The 17,678-nt window shown below is 42.5% G+C and overlaps 1 protein-coding gene across 4 annotated transcripts in view; it reads left to right on the top strand.

Annotated features, from left to right (window-relative positions):
- The window catches only part of NALCN (sodium leak channel, non-selective), a gene marked incomplete at its 3' end in the record, with an annotated part of 232,286 nt that overhangs the window by 48,171 nt on the left and 166,437 nt on the right, over positions 1–17,678 (top strand). For all 4 annotated transcript variants that reach the window (XM_084234488.1, XM_084234487.1, XM_084234486.1 and 1 more), the window contains exons 7-8: positions 12,575–12,717; positions 12,847–12,951. In XM_084234488.1, coding sequence (XP_084090614.1) covers positions 12,575–12,717; positions 12,847–12,951 — 248 coding nt within the window. The remainder of the gene's footprint in view (positions 1–12,574; positions 12,718–12,846; positions 12,952–17,678) is intronic.

Below are 17,678 nucleotides of genomic sequence, written 5' to 3'. Positions count from 1 at the left end.
GTTTATCAAGGATTGACTATGCTATAGTGAACCAAATAGACAAAAAGTCCTTGCCTTTGTGGAACTTGTAAGTTCTACAAGAAAAGACAAGAAATAATCCAGATAAATAAATAAAATAGTAATAAGTGTTAAGGATAAGGAAGGCACAGGGGAGAGGAGGATATTAACAGAGGTTTCTATTAAGAGAGGTCAACCGTGAAGATTCTCTTATGTGAAAGTGTGATGAAAAAGGAGTCACCCCACAGCCTGGCGGGTGAGTGTGCAAAGCAGAGGAACCACCCAGTGCAGTGAGAAGGGTGTGTGCTCCATGCTCAACTGAAAGGAGAAGGCAGTTGTCTTGAGTGAACCCAGGGACAGAGTTAAAGGGAGTATAGAGGCAGATAGAGGCAGATGGATCTTGGAGAGCCTTGCAGGCAGTCACCAGGGGGCATAAGAGCTGAAGGGCAACAGTCCAGATGAGACTCCCTCTGCTGTCAGGACTGAAGATGGATTGAAGAGAAGCAGCAGCAGAAGAGGGGAACGGGTCAGGCTGTAATGAACTAAGAGAATCCACAGGAGAGATGGTGGTGGGTTGGACTGTAGTGGGGGGGGGCAGGATTCTGAATATATTTGATTGAAGAATTAATGGGATTTACTGACAGACCGACTATTTCAAGAGAAAGATCGCCTCTAGGTTTTTGTCCTGAGTGATTAGAAGGAGTTTCTGTAAACTTCCAGAAGAGCATAGTGGATTGATGGGAATATGAGGATCTCAGTGTCATCACTTGTTAAAGTTTGAGGACTGTGGTTACATTGAAAATTACATAGCTGACAGAAATTTCTTCATTTTCCTTTTTATTTAAAAACAGAACACTTATCAAATATGAAAAATCCGTGGTTATGTTTAGAAAAATATTTCCAACTTTGACTCAACAATGGCTTGATGAGACTTGCTTGATTTTGGTTATGAATACAGTCAACAATGGCTGAGATGAGAATATACCTAGAAAATAAAGCGATCAGATTTGCAAAAGTTTGGCTACTACATGTAAATTTTACTTCCAGCACACAGGATTCTAGAATCCTGCTGAAAGCCATCAAGTGTACAGCTTTAAGAATTCCAGGCTAATAGAGCAAACGAATAGAGGTTGGTTGATGTGCTGAAGTAGCCAATGTTTTGACTGACAGTGAAGGAAACACACCTTACATTTAATCAAGTGTCAGATGTATCTCTCAATGAGATGACCATCCTTTATCATCGACTGTGAGTTTAAAGTACCTGCAGTGGTTTTCACAAACACCTCCTGCCACATTACTACAGGGTTCTCGTGTTACTTTGCCTAGAATAACACGATTCAGCCCTGTAGACCTTGTAAATATGTGAATTTCTATAGGCGAGCCTGCTTGAGTAGTATTGGATTGTGTGTGTGTGTGTGTGTGTATGTTCATATTATTTTCAGGCCTTTTCTTCTATTTTAACATTTTTCACTAAAAAATAGCACTTCTTTGGCAAGCTTTTAGAGAACTGAAATAAGATAAAGTATAACTCTTATTCTTGAGAAATAATTTCTTTGTAAAGCTGAATCATACCGTTAGTCATGAAACCCTAACCCTATACTTAAAAAGTAATAATCGTATGTTTAAAGTATCTCCTTTGAACATTTCAAAGAATCTTAAGCAAGTCTTCGTGTGACATTAAGTTGTGCATTTTACCTTGTTATTTTAAATCTCTGGTTAGAATTCATTCTTCGGGCTCAGAGTACATGGAGAATATGAATTCCTGTGGTTTATCATGACTGTAACAGGACCAGGGTAACTGATTTTTGTGAAAAAGAGCTTTTTACGGAAAGCCTCTTTGAACTTTGCCTTATTTCCCTGAACTATTAAATCTGCTTCAGATATTTGTTGGTGAGCCTACCGTGTTTGAATGTTTGCTTTTGGAAGGCATACCTGCCCAGACTGACACTGCCTGGGCAGACGTTCTGATAGCTGGGTGTGGAACAGAACCTGCTCTGATGGTCAGTCTGGGTCATAATTGGACTAAAGGACACTTATCTGAAAGAACCCCCCAAATGCAGCAGCTCAAGCCTGCTATAAGTTGTTTTCTTTCTAGAGTCCTGGATGGGTAGGGGAGCTCTGCCCACTGAAGTCATCCAGAAGTTGGGGTCCTGGGTGGTACCTCCTAGATCCAGCACTTGTTTGCTAAGTTTGCCTGTGGCCTCTCTCTTCCTAGCTGGTGGAAGGAAGAGGAAAAAATGAGTCCAGGGAAAGGATTTTTGTAGAAGTTGCCCCACATCAGGGAGAACTTTGTCTTAGGACCCCACCTTCTTGCGGGAAATTCCAGAAATTCTCCAGCTGAGCAGCCATATGCCTGGGAAGGAGGGAGTGTGTCTAGAGGGACGGCCAGTCACATCTGCCCAGACTCGAAGCTAAATGCAGAGTCCAGCCAGTGATAAATGTCTTCTGCCAATCAGTCACTTTATTGAAGTCCAAGCAAATCTAGTTCATGGAAATGATTGCTCTGTTTTATGTTCTAATTTTCAAATGATTTTATGTGTATCGGAACAAAGTGGTAGAATAGCCACAGTTCATGCTTCTAAATGACCGCAAGAAACAGCCACACGAGTCAGTTTTGAATTTTATGTTGTTCTAATTTATAACATAGATTATTCCTTAAGTGAAAGTAGTTACGGTGTTGCTGTATTAAAAAAATTAAATCTGGAGTTATGGTTAGAATTCTGAGCATATCTAAAAGCATCTCCATCTACTCTTTTTAGATGATAATCCGGGGAACACAAGGGAATAGAGAGAAGGCAGATGAATATCATCCCCCCGCCGCCCCCCAGCCAAGACCTACAAGGAACCATTGCTAAACCAGAGACACAGTGAGGAATTTTCCCTCCTCTCCCACCCTTTCCTTGGGCCAGCCAGTTTAATTTTAAAAGCAGAATTTTTGCTTTCACAAATTATACCAGACAGGAATTTGTACAAATTCCTCAAAACCAAGCCAAGGGAAGTTTCAGAAAGTTCAGACATGCGTGGCAGAGTGGAAAGAACAGAGTGTTTGGCAGCAGACACAGATGTGGGGATCTGACCCTCGTGGGGCTGGGCAAGCAGCTGAGCCTCAGGGAGCCCCAGCCTCCCCCTTGTAAAGTGGGTGATCAGCGTGACAGTGTGCAGATACAGGACTAGCCCAAGGGGGAGCAGGATGGCTTTCTCCCGGTGTCTTCTGGGCAGGGCCCTGGCAGCTCCATGTCATCACTCCTCTGGCCTGGTCACTGTGGTTTCTGGTGGGCTGGCCTAATGCTGCCGGCCACGGGCACTCTGCTGGCCATCCAGAGGCTTGGGTTCTACCCAGAAGACCACGGGGAGCCAGGCATCCAGGGATCCCTGTCGTGGGACCAAGGAAGCAGAGCTGAGCCGTGCTCTGACTGGGACGTTCAGGGCTGTGAGGCCAGCCCGGGCCAGCCCTGCTGACTGGTTCCAGTGTTCACAGAACAGCCCAGGCTTCCTCCCACCCCCAGCTCTTCCACATGGGAGGGCATCTCTTCAAAGCCCACCTTTTATCTCAGAAGCAGCAGGGAGGAACTGGGCTCTCAAAGGTCAAGAAATCACGCCAGATCACAGCACCTGAACTTCCCCTACTAGGAAAGACTCATAGGAACAGGGGCGAAGGCTTGGGTAGAGGGGCAGGGCTCCACCCACAGCCCCCACCCCCTGTTCAGGGACAAGACCTCATGCATGGGGAAGTACAGCCCCCAAGACCCCAGCTGGGACTTCCCTCAGGAGCAGGAGATGTGTCTTCTGCTCCCCTTTGCCACTGGCTCACAGGAGACAGCAGAGGCCAGAGAGAGACGGTGTCTCTGCAGGTGCCTGAATTGGGGTTGTCACTGCTGTCCAGGAGGCAATGGGGAGTGATGGAACTTTCTTCAGAGGTAGGAGTGAGCTCAACAGCCTCCCCGGAGGTCAGGAGGTGCCACCAGCATGCAGAAAACGGCAGATAAGGCTGGGGCAGGACAGGAGTGGGAGGAGAATGGGGTGGGAGGAGGATGGGGTCCAAGCCCCTGCCCCCCCACATCCTGGCCACACAGCCTGTGCAGCAGAGTCACTGCCTCCTCTCAGGTTGTTCATCTGGGGTTCTCAGCCTTAGGGTGGCCGGCACCAACTCCCCGGAGGTGTCAGCCTCTTGGGTGAATGGAGTGCCACAGAGCAGAGAGCTGCATGTGGATGGCTCCTGGGTCCTGAAGCCTCGGGACCACTGGCCCTGAAGGTAAAACTCACCTAAGAAGCACCTAAAGGAGTCGCCATGTCACAGGGAGCTGGAGGTGGGGCTGACCCACAAGCCCCACCAGGCAAGCAAGAGAGAGGATGTGGAGCAACAGGAATTCTGATTGCAGGTGGGAATGCAAAGTGGTACAGCTCCATGTCATCGCTCCTCTGGCTTGGTCACCGTGGTTTCTGGTGGGCTGGTCTAATGCTGCCGGCCACGAGCACTCTGCTGGCCATCCAGAGGCTTGGGTTCTACCCAGAAGACCACGGGGAGCCAGGCACTTAGAAGACATTTCACCAGGTTTTGTTTTGTTTAATTGCAAAGCTACACAGTCTTACTATATAATCCAGTAACTGTGCTCTTAGGTATTTCAACTTCAAATGAGTTGGAAACTTATATCCGTGCAGATACCTACATACAAGTAGATGTAGTAGCTTTATTCATAATTGACAAAACTGGAAGCGGATGTCATGCCATAGGGTATAAGTTGAGATCAACTGTGGTATATCCATACAATGGCGTATTATTCAGCAATGAAATGAGTTGTCAAGTCACAAGAGACACAGAGAAACAGTGATCACCTATTACTATGTGAAGAAACTAGTCTAAAACTGTGACATACAGTATGACTCTAACTGTATCACATTTTGAAAAAGACAAAGCTATAAAGATGGTAAAAGTAAAAATTAGTGGAATCAGTGGTTGACAGAAATTCAGGAGGGGTCTTGGGTTGAACTGGCAGGTTACAGTGAACTCTGGGGATGGTGAAATCCTCCTGTATGACCCTGTAGTGGCAGATGCATGATATTAAGTATTTGTCAAAACCCATTTAACTGTACAACACAAAGAGTGAACCCTAATGTAATCTAGGGACTTATTTAGTTAATTATAATATATCAACAGTGGCTCATCAGTTGTAACAAATATAACACTAGTGCAAGATGTGAGTAACGGGCAAGTGTGCAGAGAGGGGGCTAAATGGAGACTCTATCTGCTTGATTTTTTCTGTAAGCCTAGACTTGCTTTAAAAAAATACAAGGGACTATTACTCAGCAATCAAAAACGATAAACTCATGCAATTCACAGCTGGAAGGGATTATGCTCAGTAAAATAAGCCAGAAAGAAAAAGAAAAATGTCAGGTGATTTCACTTATAGGAGAACTGTAGGGGAACCAAATAAAGGATCAGGGAAATAAAAATTTATAATAAATTAAAAAATAAAATTAACAGGCAACTATAAATTAGAAACATTATGCAGGGGAGGGTGTGAAAGAGGGAACAAAGTGGGGGAAGGAAGAGCACAAGGGACTATGGTGAAGGTGCACAGGTGAATTAGTGGTGGGAATTATACAGGTACAACACCTGAGAGGAGAAAGCATACATTGTACAAAAAGGAAGAATGATACATATATCTATAATATATTTATATAATTTAAAAAAGAAGTCTATTTATTTTTTTAACTTAATTTATTACTATTCCCCCACATTCATAACTCACATCTGTAGAGTTCTGGTTTACCCTGGAAATGTTCACCAAGTAGGAAACATAGTATTTTGCTTCCTTAATAGCTCAGCTTTTAATAGCTGTAAAATGTTTTTCAGTCTTAGTATATTCTTAATAAATCTAAAATTGAATGTGACGTACCCCAAAATTAATCAAATTCTGTTGAAAAGCTGTATTTTTAAGCTTTAGAAGTTTATGGACTAAGTTGACAGCAAATACAGGAAAAGTTCTGTGGATATTTTGTAAACATATATTAAAGTGAAGATATATGACAAAAAAATCCTCCATGTATGGTTTTAAATTTCTAACAGTTAGCTAATATTTCCTATTCAGTTGTAACTATTAAATTCTAGGGCCTCCCCGGTAGCGCAGCGGTTGAGCGCTGGGTTGCGAAGCTGCCCGCAACCTCTGCAGCGCCGGTTCGGTCCCCGGCTGCTCCCCGGCCACCGGCGAGGGTCCCACATGGCGCGCAGACCTCTCCTGCCGCCCGCTGCTCCCCTCAGCAGTGTACTTCGGTCCTTCTGCCTGCTCTGCTCTCCGCTCTGGCTCTGGTGAATTCTCTCACCCTCCGGCGCTTCTGACTGTACTCAGTGCTTGTATAAATTAATAAATAAACCTTAAAAAAAAAAAAGAAGCTTTATTAAAAAAAAAAAAAATAAATAAATAAATTCTAATAAGATTGTGAATGACATTAGAACGTGTTTTGTTTTTAGTTTTTTACTACCATATTAATCTTTAAATTGATGTAATTAAACCTTTCAATATAGATCATAGAATTATATATTTATTATAGCACACATAATTATTTTTCATCAAAGCTGTATGTTATTTGTATTTCTAAACTTATTTCTACTGTTAGGTTGCATTTGGCCAATATCACACAGGTATCTTTTTTCATCCCCACTTAGACCTGAATCAGATTTTAAGTATGCATTTGTAAGCAAAAAGATCAACTTATTTTTCCTTTTTTTTTTTAATCTTATGCTTATTTACTACTTCTGTCAGTCTTGCTATTCAAAGGAAAGCAAGTTCTTGCCGTGTGGCTGCCCTAAAGTAGACTGACCTTAAAATCGATTCCTACTTTCATGGCTTGAGCTTAAGGCAGAAATGTGATCTCTGTGTATCCCAAAAATATGAAGACAAAAAAAATTTCCCAAATACTTGGTTCTAAATTTTGGATCCTCATGAAATTCTAATGTCATAATTCACTCCCTAAATATGACATGAAATTCCAGCATTTTTGCCTTGATTTCTTTGCATGGTCATTTCCAAATATCTTTTTAAAATGGGTAACAAATCTAAAACACTGTAAAAGAAGCCACGTTTCTGGCATGATACGTTTTGCTTGCTTTTTGAATTTTTTTTTTAATTCTGAGTAAGCAATACCATCGCCCTAGTTAATCAGGAGGAGGTGGGGGTCTGAGATGGTTAACTGACTGGTCCAGAGTCAGATGGATGGGAAGTACTAGACAGTTTGGATGGCATGGAGAAGGTAGCTGAAAGCAACCGTAACTAAGAAAGTATTTTCTTTTAAATCAACGAATGGAAAATAAATTTCCCAGAAGTTCTTTTGATCTGAAATCTCTGCTCTTCAAAGGCAGAGGAGTAACAGGTATCTGGCGGGGCCTTCCTCTCCACCCTCATTCCCAGCCCACACGGAAATCGCCTGGCCCCACGGGCAGGGGGTGTTTTAGTTGGCACTGGGTTCAGCATCCTGGAACCGGTCTGCTTTAATGTCTAAGCTTTCCTGCCAATGTCAGCATCAACCTTGTCAACACCTTTTCCCCATTTATGAATATGATAGCTGAAGCTTTCACCTCTCTTTTCCAGAACTTGGAATTTAGAAATTTTCTACCTACAACTGAAGAAATCAGAAGCATGACTTAGAAAAAAGTAACTTACAAAATAAATTACATGTGCTTATGCTTTATTCCTATGTGGGCTTTGATCTTTTTGCAAAGCTTTAGTGCTGTGGACAGTGAGGTTTAAGGGGCTAGATAAAATGATTTCACCAGGAGGCCAGTTTGTGTCAAAGGGTGCTAATCGTAAAGCAAAGCAAAGCAAAAAAGAACAGTTTGGAGATTAAGCAATTTTAGGTGAAAGGAGAGACCTTAAAAAATGCATTTTTGTGCTAATAACAGTGCATTTAACATTTTATTCATCTTTAAAGATTTCTGAAGTCTAAAAGCTTAGCTCCTAAAGCAACATGTACTTGCTCAAAGTCTTTGCCACGCAGCGGAGAGCCATGGGCACCATCACATTCAGTCTCAGGTTTTTGTCTCATCAACTCCACTTTGGGGAAAAAATTTGAAAACTGAATGACATTATGTAGCCTAGGACAAAAGACCCGAGAGGAAATATTCCCAATATACAGTGGGTTTCTTGCATTTTTCCATGGAAAAGTCAGCAGTACCAAGCAGCTGGTATGTGCTAAAGACAGTCAAAACAGATACGAATATGATTTTGTTCAGAGCTATTAAAAAATAACTTCTACTATGTCTCAATACAGGTATCTGTAGAAAGTAATAAGATATATATTTCCTAAGGCAAATTTGTGGGTCTTCTACCCAATGAATTCAAAGCAAGCAAGTCAGGAAGAATGAATGAACTTAAGATAATTAATTGATGGACTGAGTGTCACTGTTGTGATTTTGTTTCTTATACCACTTGAGTTTGTGCTCAGAGAGTTTGGGGGTCTAAGAAAGTGGCACTTTGCCAGGAGCTTCCCAGAGATATTTTAGGAGAAGGTGGCATTTTCATCTAGTCCATGCTTTTGTACAATCATTATTCGGGTAACAAAAATATGATCTTTTCAGTTCAGAATTCTAGTTCCATGATTAAAATGGGCTAAAAATATTATGAAATGTACCTAAATAAAAACATGTTGTTGGTGTCAATATAGTATTTTCTAGAAGTTTCTCAGGCAGGACCAAACAACAAAGGAAGACTTACCTATTTGGGCTTTTAAGTTTATTTATGTATTTCTATTTTCAGTGAATATTGAAAATCAGCAAAACATAAAAGTCAATTATAAAAGAGTTTCCTTTTATTTCCAATTTAATGTACAATGTTCCTCTTGAGGAAGAATTTGGAGAAAGCAAATATTTGAAACAGACCTTCCTTTGTCTTATTTCTTTTTTTTAAAGATTTATTTGTTTATGATGACAAGAACTGGGGTATAGGCCAGAGATGTTGGGGGGGGGGTGAGAGGATTCACCAGAGACACAGCAGGGAACAGACCAGGCAGACTGATGAAATACACTGCTGAGGGCAGCAGTGGGCGAGTCAGGAGAGGTCTGCTGCGCCAAGTGGGTAGCTCCCTGGCCAGCGGGGATTGAACTCATGCTGCAGAGGCTACGGACAGCTTCACAGTGCTGTGCTTAACCCCTTGCACCTCCAGGGAGGCCCCCTCCTTTGTCTTATTTCTCTGATCATTGTTTAACTCAACAACAATGCTCGAATGTCAGGGAACGGAGTGAGAGGTACAGTTTAGAGGACTTGCACCTGCTGAGGGAGAAACACAAGGACACAGAAGTCAGCTTGAGCAGCGATGTGATGGGAGCCAGCGTGGGGCTCACTGGGGGGGACTGAGGATGGTCACAGGGAGAGTAGGGGAGCAGCTTGGCAGCCACAGAGGACTCAGCAAGGAGGAGAAGCAGCGAGGGGAAGCAGGAGGAGCAACCTAAGTCCAAGGAGCTACAGTTCCTTCCTCGGGGTTAGAGTTAGGGTTAGGGTTAGGGTTAGATGTGATTTCTGGGGCTCAGCTTTAGTATTGAAATCATTGGATAACCTTTAGAAAAGTGATTTTCTTGTCATGCATTTTGCTAAGCCAGGAGTAGGAGAGCTGAGGGATTGTCTTATTTGTCTTTGCTTCTGAAACTCTTGGTCACACCTCCAGTCTCTCCACCCAGTGCCACCTACATCTATACGGGCAACATGTCTTTCAGGAGTCAGCATCTCCCTGGAGATTTTTAGTTACATTTGCACAAACAGCTCATCTCTTTGTATCAATAAACCCTGCTGTTCCAGCTTCAGTGTGGGTTCCTACTTCTTTCATGCTTTCTGTGTCAAATTGGGGAAAATGGAGTAAAATCTTCAAGATTACTCACCGAACATATCATTTTTAAGTCCTAAATAGCATCTTCCCTATACAGATAATAAAAAAGGAAATAGCCAGATGAGTAGAGGAAAGACAATTTTCAATGTTCCTAGCAAATTAATGTTATGTTGACAATCCCCTATTTTACCTTTAAATGGTCAATTGGTAAAGCTGTTAAACCTTAATAGTAGTTCCTAATGCATTTCTCTAGCCTCTTTTCTGTTTTAGTTCCAATAACTAGAAGTAAATAAGGGACATAAACTACTTGCTTTATGTTAAAATTGCCCTTCGTAGTCCACAAAAGCAAAATGTTGGACATTTTTTAGCACCTATAAGTCATTAACAGAACAGCAATTTCTGTTTTCTCTTACCATTTTATTTTTTAGTATGTGCTGTTCTATTCTGAATCTTTTTCTTGAAAGTCATCATCTTGAATGAATTCATCAATGTACATTAAACTTACCATAATAGTCCTTCAGAAAAAAAAATAGCTTCATCCCAATTCAGGATAATAACAGAAAATAAAGTTCCAGTCTCAAGGGAGGGAAAATGGTAGAATAACAAGGTAAAGAAAAAAGAGTTTAAGACCTAAACTTGATGCTATGACTTCAATTTCTGATTCTATCACTTCTGCCTCTGCCTCCCTTTTCCTTTTCTGTAAAATATGATAATATCTACCTTTACCTCTACCTACCCACCTACCTGCCTCATTAGGCAGAAATTTCCTTAGCATTGAAGTATAAAATGAGCCTAGTGCCTAAACAAGTTTTCCAAATTCTAGTTGCTGGGGCTGTGGCTCATCAAGGCACAAAATAGGATTCTTAAAGTGAGGAGCAGGGCATGTATGAGGTTATCTGTCATGTGATGTGCTTAGCACAGATTAGTGCCTATCAAGCGTTACTCAAATAGGAATACACGTTCCTTCTTTCTCTTAGCTTGTGTCTCAAGCCTCTTTGTTACTCATTAGACCCACCTCCCCACCCGACTCCTGCTAGAACTTTCTGCTGTGCTGTGTGCTTGGGTCTTTGCTGGTGCTCTGGGCATTCTCCCTACCTGCACAGGTCCAGAGACCCTGCTGGGTGTCACCCACCTTCCATAACCCCCTTCTTACCATGGACATTGACCTGTGTGCATGTTCTGATTTTAAATGTGTAGTTAGAGGGCCTTCCTAGTGGCACAAGGGGTTGAGTCTCAGCACTATCAAGCTATCAGCAGCCACTATAGCAAAAGTTCGATCCCTGGCCAGGGAGCTGACCCACAGGGCATAGCAGACCTCTCCTGCCTTGCCCACTGCTCCCCAGAGCAGTGTACTTCAGTCAGTCTGCCTGTTCTGTACCCTACTCTGTCTTTGGTGAATCCTTTCATCCCCTGCACGTCTGACCTACACCCCAGCTCTTGTATGCATTAATAAATAAAAATAAATCTTTAAATGTGTAGTTAGAACATAAGCAGTTATTGGTATCTGCTCTTGGTATTCTATGTGACTAGTATATATATACATGTGGTATTTTACCCTATAATAACTTCACTCATTGATAGCAATTGAATTTACTTTGCTGCAAATATTTATCCATTGTATAAATAACAACATGTATCATATGGGTTTTATAAGCAACTTTAATTGGGTACTATACTTTTTATTCATACATTTTCTCACAAAATAATATTAAGCAGTTACTGTCTATAATACCTACAATGCTTTTAAGTACTCACCATATACCAACATTTACTGAATTTTAATCATTAAATGCTCACAACACTGTGAGGTCTGTGTTCTTATTTTACAGATAGGGAAATTAAAACTCAGGAGAGCTGTTGAGACAGGATGTCATCACAGTTCAACACTTAGGTCTTTGTTCTAGAATGACTCAGTTAATTCCAGTTCCTCTAATTGTTATCTGGGCATCCTAGGCAAATTACTTAATCTTTATGTGTTTTACTTTCCCTCCTAAAAGATGCAAAAATAATAACACATGTCATAATTTTCTAAAGATTAAATACTGACCTCCCCTGAATAACATTTTAGATTCTTTTAACCATATGTTCAAAAATCTGCCCGCATAGGATCTGCTTTTCTCTATTTCAATTATCACGAGGATTTTCAATGAGACTATTTCCCTGGTGGCTACAACACACTTGTTGATGTACTGACCTTTCTGGTCTCCAGTAAACACCATGGAACCCAATACAGACTATATCATATATTTGTGATATTTACATATGATTAATATCTGGAGCCTCCGAGACTTCCATTTCCCTGCGAGAAGGAAATTTCAGTCTCAGATTTATTTTGTTTTGCTTAAAACCATAGCCAGTGCCTTCCAGCACACTGCTGAGCCGAGTGGCCAGCTTGCATTGTACGCATTCTTATTCTTTAATTGAAATAACACTGCATTACAAAAGACATACATTCCAGGTGTTCAAATCCTTTTTGATTACATCTTGACTTGCCTTGAATGCTTGTTTCCTTTTCCACATTGTTAAATGCATTTGAGAGTTAAAGGTATAAAGTTGTTGTATTACCGGTGACACCAAAGTTTCCCACAAACAACTTTATCAAAATGCTAAAGATCAGTAAAATGTTGCATACGATTTTAATTTCTTTAGAAGAAATTTGGTCATTGAGAAAGTGAGCATGGATGAATACTGATTGCTTTACTGAAAAAGCCTTCCTCCTTGGTTGACCCAACCTCTGTGCCCAACCTCTGTGCCCTCTCTGCAGGCACCAGCATATTCACCGTGTATGAGGCGGCCTCTCAGGAGGGCTGGGTCTTCCTCATGTACAGAGCCATCGACAGCTTCCCGCGCTGGCGCTCCTACTTCTACTTCATCACCCTCATCTTCTTCCTGGCCTGGCTTGTCAAGGTACGTGGGGATGCATCCTGGTGCCATCGCTGCTTTCTGGCAGCCTCCTCAGACCTTGGGTTTGTTCCCTCCTGCCTTCTGCTTGCTAACTCCTGCCTTTGGCGAATGTGGTTTCCTATTTTCTTTCAGAATGTGTTTATCGCTGTCATCATTGAAACCTTTGCAGAAATCAGGGTCCAGTTCCAACAGATGTGGGGGTCCAGAAGCAGCACTACCTCAACGGCCACCACACAGGTAGGGCAGCAGGAGAGCCCCTCAGAGGGGCGCGGGTGCACCCCTCCAGCGGGAGCCAGCAGAGGCTTCTGTGGTCACTCACGGTGGGAGCAACTTCAAATGTAGATGCCAAGGTTCAATCCAAACTACCGAGTCAGGCTCTGGGGTGAAGGGGCAGGGGCTCTGAGGGTAGGCTCGGGACGAAGCCCACGAGGTCATTGACCACTCATGTCATCTCCCTTTGACTTGATTCTGCTGTCACAGGTCCCCAGTTGGCTTGCAGGCAACACATGGAAATTGGAGTGTCCCATTTCTAGAAATATCTATTTAGGTAACAGAAAACCAGTATAGTGGGCCTTATATACAGGATCAAAATTTGGGAGAGAAAATTGCTTTCATGCAGGACAAACCAACCACAGTGTAGTAAGTCAGGAAGACAACAACTCAGCTCTGAATGTCTGAGGTTGTTGGAGGGTTCACCACGAAGTCAGAAGGGGTCACTTTGCCCCTGAAAAGTTGGAAGCACCCTAGGATTGGGCTGAAGTAGCAGGCCAGTTTTTCTGTAAGAGGACAATTCAGATCTAGTGTCTTTATTTTTGGCTTGGTTTTGTGCATGTGTGTTTCAGTTGGTGTTTAGAAAGAGACAGGTTTATATATCTCATTCCAATGAAAATCTTCATCAACAAAACAGATGAACATTCCAGACAAGAATGAAATGATTTTAATGCCTTGCAGATATAAGTTATTTTATTATTAAATGTTATAAGAATTGTAACATAGGCTTGTAAATACTTATGTGGATCTGTTGGGGCCAAGGTACCTGTGAAAGATCCAAGCTACAAATCAAAGGATTAAAAATCTTCTGATGGAACTTTTAAGAATTATATGCAAAAATGCTGTTAAATGTGGTAAGATTTGGAAAGGCTTCATGTACCGTTGTATGCTGTTGTGAGAGTTTAAATCATCCCGGCGTGAATCATTTTGTTATGCATGAAATGGTATTAATATTGTTCAGTTTTAGCGATCAGCCATTCAAGCTTCCATGACATTTTCCAGTGTCATCTAGGGTGTGCTGTAGACAGCATTCAGGGTGGCCTCCAAAGACTCAGCCACATCTGGTTCCTGTTTCCTGTCATCTCTTTTAGTGACCCGTGAGCAATCAGGAACAGCCAAGTCCCTCCGACAGGTTCCCTAAGTGGGGTGGTGGCCCCTGCAGGGCTGATTTCTGTGCTTAGCTCTGAGAATGACATGGGAGGAGGAACTAGGAACTCAGCACGGAAGGTGCTTCGCATGTTCCTGAGAGGTGGCCTCTAATGCCTTAAAATCATAGCCCGCTCATTAAGTAACTCTTACTTATAAAACCACAGAAGTCGTCTTTGGAAACACCCCCAAATCAACCAGCAGTTATAATAGTAGGTGAAATGTGAAGAGACTAACACAAAGTTGTAGAAGATTGTTTGGATGTCAAATTGTACTGATCGGGAGGAATAAGTTGGTAATGCACAGGTAATGCGTCTAGGTATTCAGCAGAGGTAATCACACAGAGAATTGTGAAAAACCTTCATTAAGAAAAACGCTGCGGCTGAGCACCCTGTTGCTAGGCAACCGAAGCTCCTGCAGCAGCCTCTTGGTGAAAAGCAGTTCTGGCTGCCAGGCAACAGGCGCCAGGCCCAGCCCAGCTCCACACCAGGTGGCCCAGATGCTGCCCTGCGGGGGGCAGGGAGAGATGTTGGTTACATTTGTAAAATCTGTGCACCAGGACCTCTCTGCTTAGATGGTTTAAAACACCAAGTCACAAGTTTCTAATGCTAGCAAAAGGAATAGACTCTGAGGAAAGAGAATGAAATGGCGATGGCAGGCTGGAGCACACACCTCTGGAGAAAGAGAAATGGAGGCCGCGATTGCCTCTCTAGGGCGGCCTTTGCATTCTCCCTATCGGCTGACTCCTCCAGAAGGGTGAAGTCGTGGGTCCGGCCTGGCTGTGTGTGTGGTAAAAACTGCACACAAATGGGCCAGGGAAGGTGTTTTCTTAGGCGATTCACAGAACGTGACTCTGCTCTCGCCCAGTCGGAGGCCAAAGGGAATCGATGCTGAGATGTTTCTTTCAAATAACACAGCAATTGCCCTTAAGTCTCAACATGGATACAAATTAAAGAAAAATCATCACCAAAGGTCTTGTGGAGACCATAATACAACTAGAAGCAGGAAAGCAAAAGGAAGGTGGTGTGGAAGCGTTCCCATTAGGAATCACTGTTCTGCCTGAATGCTGATGGGGATGGTGACTTTGTGCCTGCACGGTGCTGGCCCCGGGTCGCGCTGCCCCTGCTCGGTCTGTGTTGGGTAGAGGTGCAGGAAGCTCACCTGTCCATGATGCAGTGGCTCCGCGGCAGTTCACAACTGGACCACCTACGTCACAAGTTGCTGGTGGTGGCCGGGGTGGGGGTGGGGTGGATATCCCCAGAACTGAATATTGGGCTGTGCAGATGTGTCAGTAGAATGTCCTGGGCTTTTGCATCTCGGGTAGGGATATAGGTCTCTTTCCTTAGAATTGAAGCGGCTACTGTCAATGACATGAGTGTCTGGTGCAGACTGGTGCCTAGCGGGGTGAGCTTCCCTATGGCTTGGAGAGGAACTGAAGGAGCCACGTGTTCCTAGGGACAGGAGACACCAGGCCGGCCATCAGAACACACTGGCTGTTCTCTAGGATTGTGGTCCTGTTGGCTCGTATTGAGGCAGTGTAGATAAAGATCCTGACTGGCGGAAAGGCAGTCATTTCTGAGTCTGTCGTCCTTCTGAGCTTGGTGCTGGCCCATGTTTTCTGAATTAATAACCCCTAATTAAGATGGAAGACTGATAAGGGTAGACTTGATATAGGATAAAATGGTACTTAAGGAGTACCACTGTGGTTCCTTTGTGGTTCCGTCAGCATCTCTAGAATACAGATCTCTCCCATCGCTCTAGCACCTTCCGAAGGAATGCGCAACCTCAGATTAAAAAGCAGAAATATGTACATGAGGAGCACACACCATTAAAAATAGAAAGAATTTTTCCTCCAGAAAGAAAAAAGACTATGGCCAACTTACTGCTCAAAGATAATACTCTAGTCACAATGTGTCCACTGCATTCCAAGACCATTTCATGTGAATATACATCATTAAAGTGTGGGAGAAAGCAATTTAATGCTCTCGGTTTCTGGGAAAGGCTATTCTAGTGAGGTACAATGGTGAGCTCCTTCTAGTAAGAAACCATCATAATGGTATAATTTATTCATCATAGGAAGCCGTAAATGAGGATTTCATTTCATGAAGCTGAGCCACTGAACAGCTTATTTAATAACTAAATCATGTCCACTCTCATTATGTTGTATTATAATGACCTCCGCCTATTTTTTAAATAATTGATTCTGCAAGAACCCAGAGAGATTAAGAATTTCAAAATTTCTAGATTTTTCTCTGCATTCATGTGTGTGTCTTAGGTTTGGAATTTCAATTCAGCTGCTCATGTTTACCCTGTAATTAAGATTCTTCCTCTACCACCTCCCAGAAAACAATCTGTTAATGTTGTTATTAGTGGTGGTGGTGATATTTTACCTATAGTACAATCCCCAAGGCACTCTTAGCTACCTTGTAAATCAAGCCACACATAATAAAACTCTAGCAGTTGCAAACAGACTAGCCAGAGATAATTCTCCAGACAGGAATCTCCACCCGGCTCCCCAGTGAAGCTAGTAAGAGGAGAGCACTCATGGGAATCCATTCACTTGCTATTGGTCATAGTTCACTAATTCATAATGTCTTATTACAGAAACTGGCCAGTAGCGAGAGTTGCACTAAGCAGTATGCTTAGGGTTTTACAAGCAGACTTATCTAAGCTTCATGATACAGTTGTGAGATGGGTAACAGTATTGTCTCAACATTGTAGATTAAAAATCGACAAAGATTAGAAAATTGCTTCACCCAGTGTTAGGTAACCGTGAGTGGGAGAACTGGGTCTCAAGCCCAGTTGTTCAGCATCAAGAGCCTTCCGTTTGGCTCTCTGAATTGCCGACCTCCTTTCGTCTGGTCATTACAGGCCTTGTCATCAACCTGCTGTCCTTCTGCTGCTGCATATTAGCATCTCGTTTGTTAAGAAGGACAGTGTTATTGCTGGAGGAGGAGAGAGAGGCATGGCCACACACAATCGTTAACAGTGTTCATTGGAACGTCTCCCCTAGAAAACAGTTTGGCAATCCACATCAGAGGCCTTCAACACATATGAACCTTCAAATCATGAAATTCCAATTCCAGGAATTTAGGCTAAGGAAATTTGGATAATGCTCAAGGATGAGCCAGTGAGTATGGAGGAATTTTTGTAAAAAGAGGATGGAGAGAGGGAATAACTCTAGCAGAGAATTATTGGCTATAAATTACAGAAGTGGAATAAATGCAAGCCATCAAACCATGATTAAACTTTATTGACACAAAAATAGGCAGGTAATGTATTCATGTGAAAAAAGGGTCTCACCTTTTTTTTGTATGTGTGTGCCTCAAATACCTAAACGTTAATTCTAAAATATTAATGGTGATTATCTCTAGTGGCTGGGATGCTGTTCCAGCTCACCCATATTTTGTAAGTCTGTAACAGTAAGTGTAATGAAAGAAATCTTTGAACATTCAAACTGAAGTCAAAGTATGTTTTTTCTTGTCTTGGTGGCCTAGTCATCCCATAAAAAATTTCTTACTTGGAAAGAACAGATGTGAAGGCTCCAT

The sequence above is a fragment of the Talpa europaea genome (assembly GCF_964194135.1).
Source record: "Talpa europaea genome assembly, chromosome: 6".
Lineage (NCBI taxonomy): Eukaryota > Metazoa > Chordata > Mammalia > Eulipotyphla > Talpidae > Talpa > Talpa europaea.
This window is presented reverse-complemented; position numbering and strand designations above follow the sequence as displayed.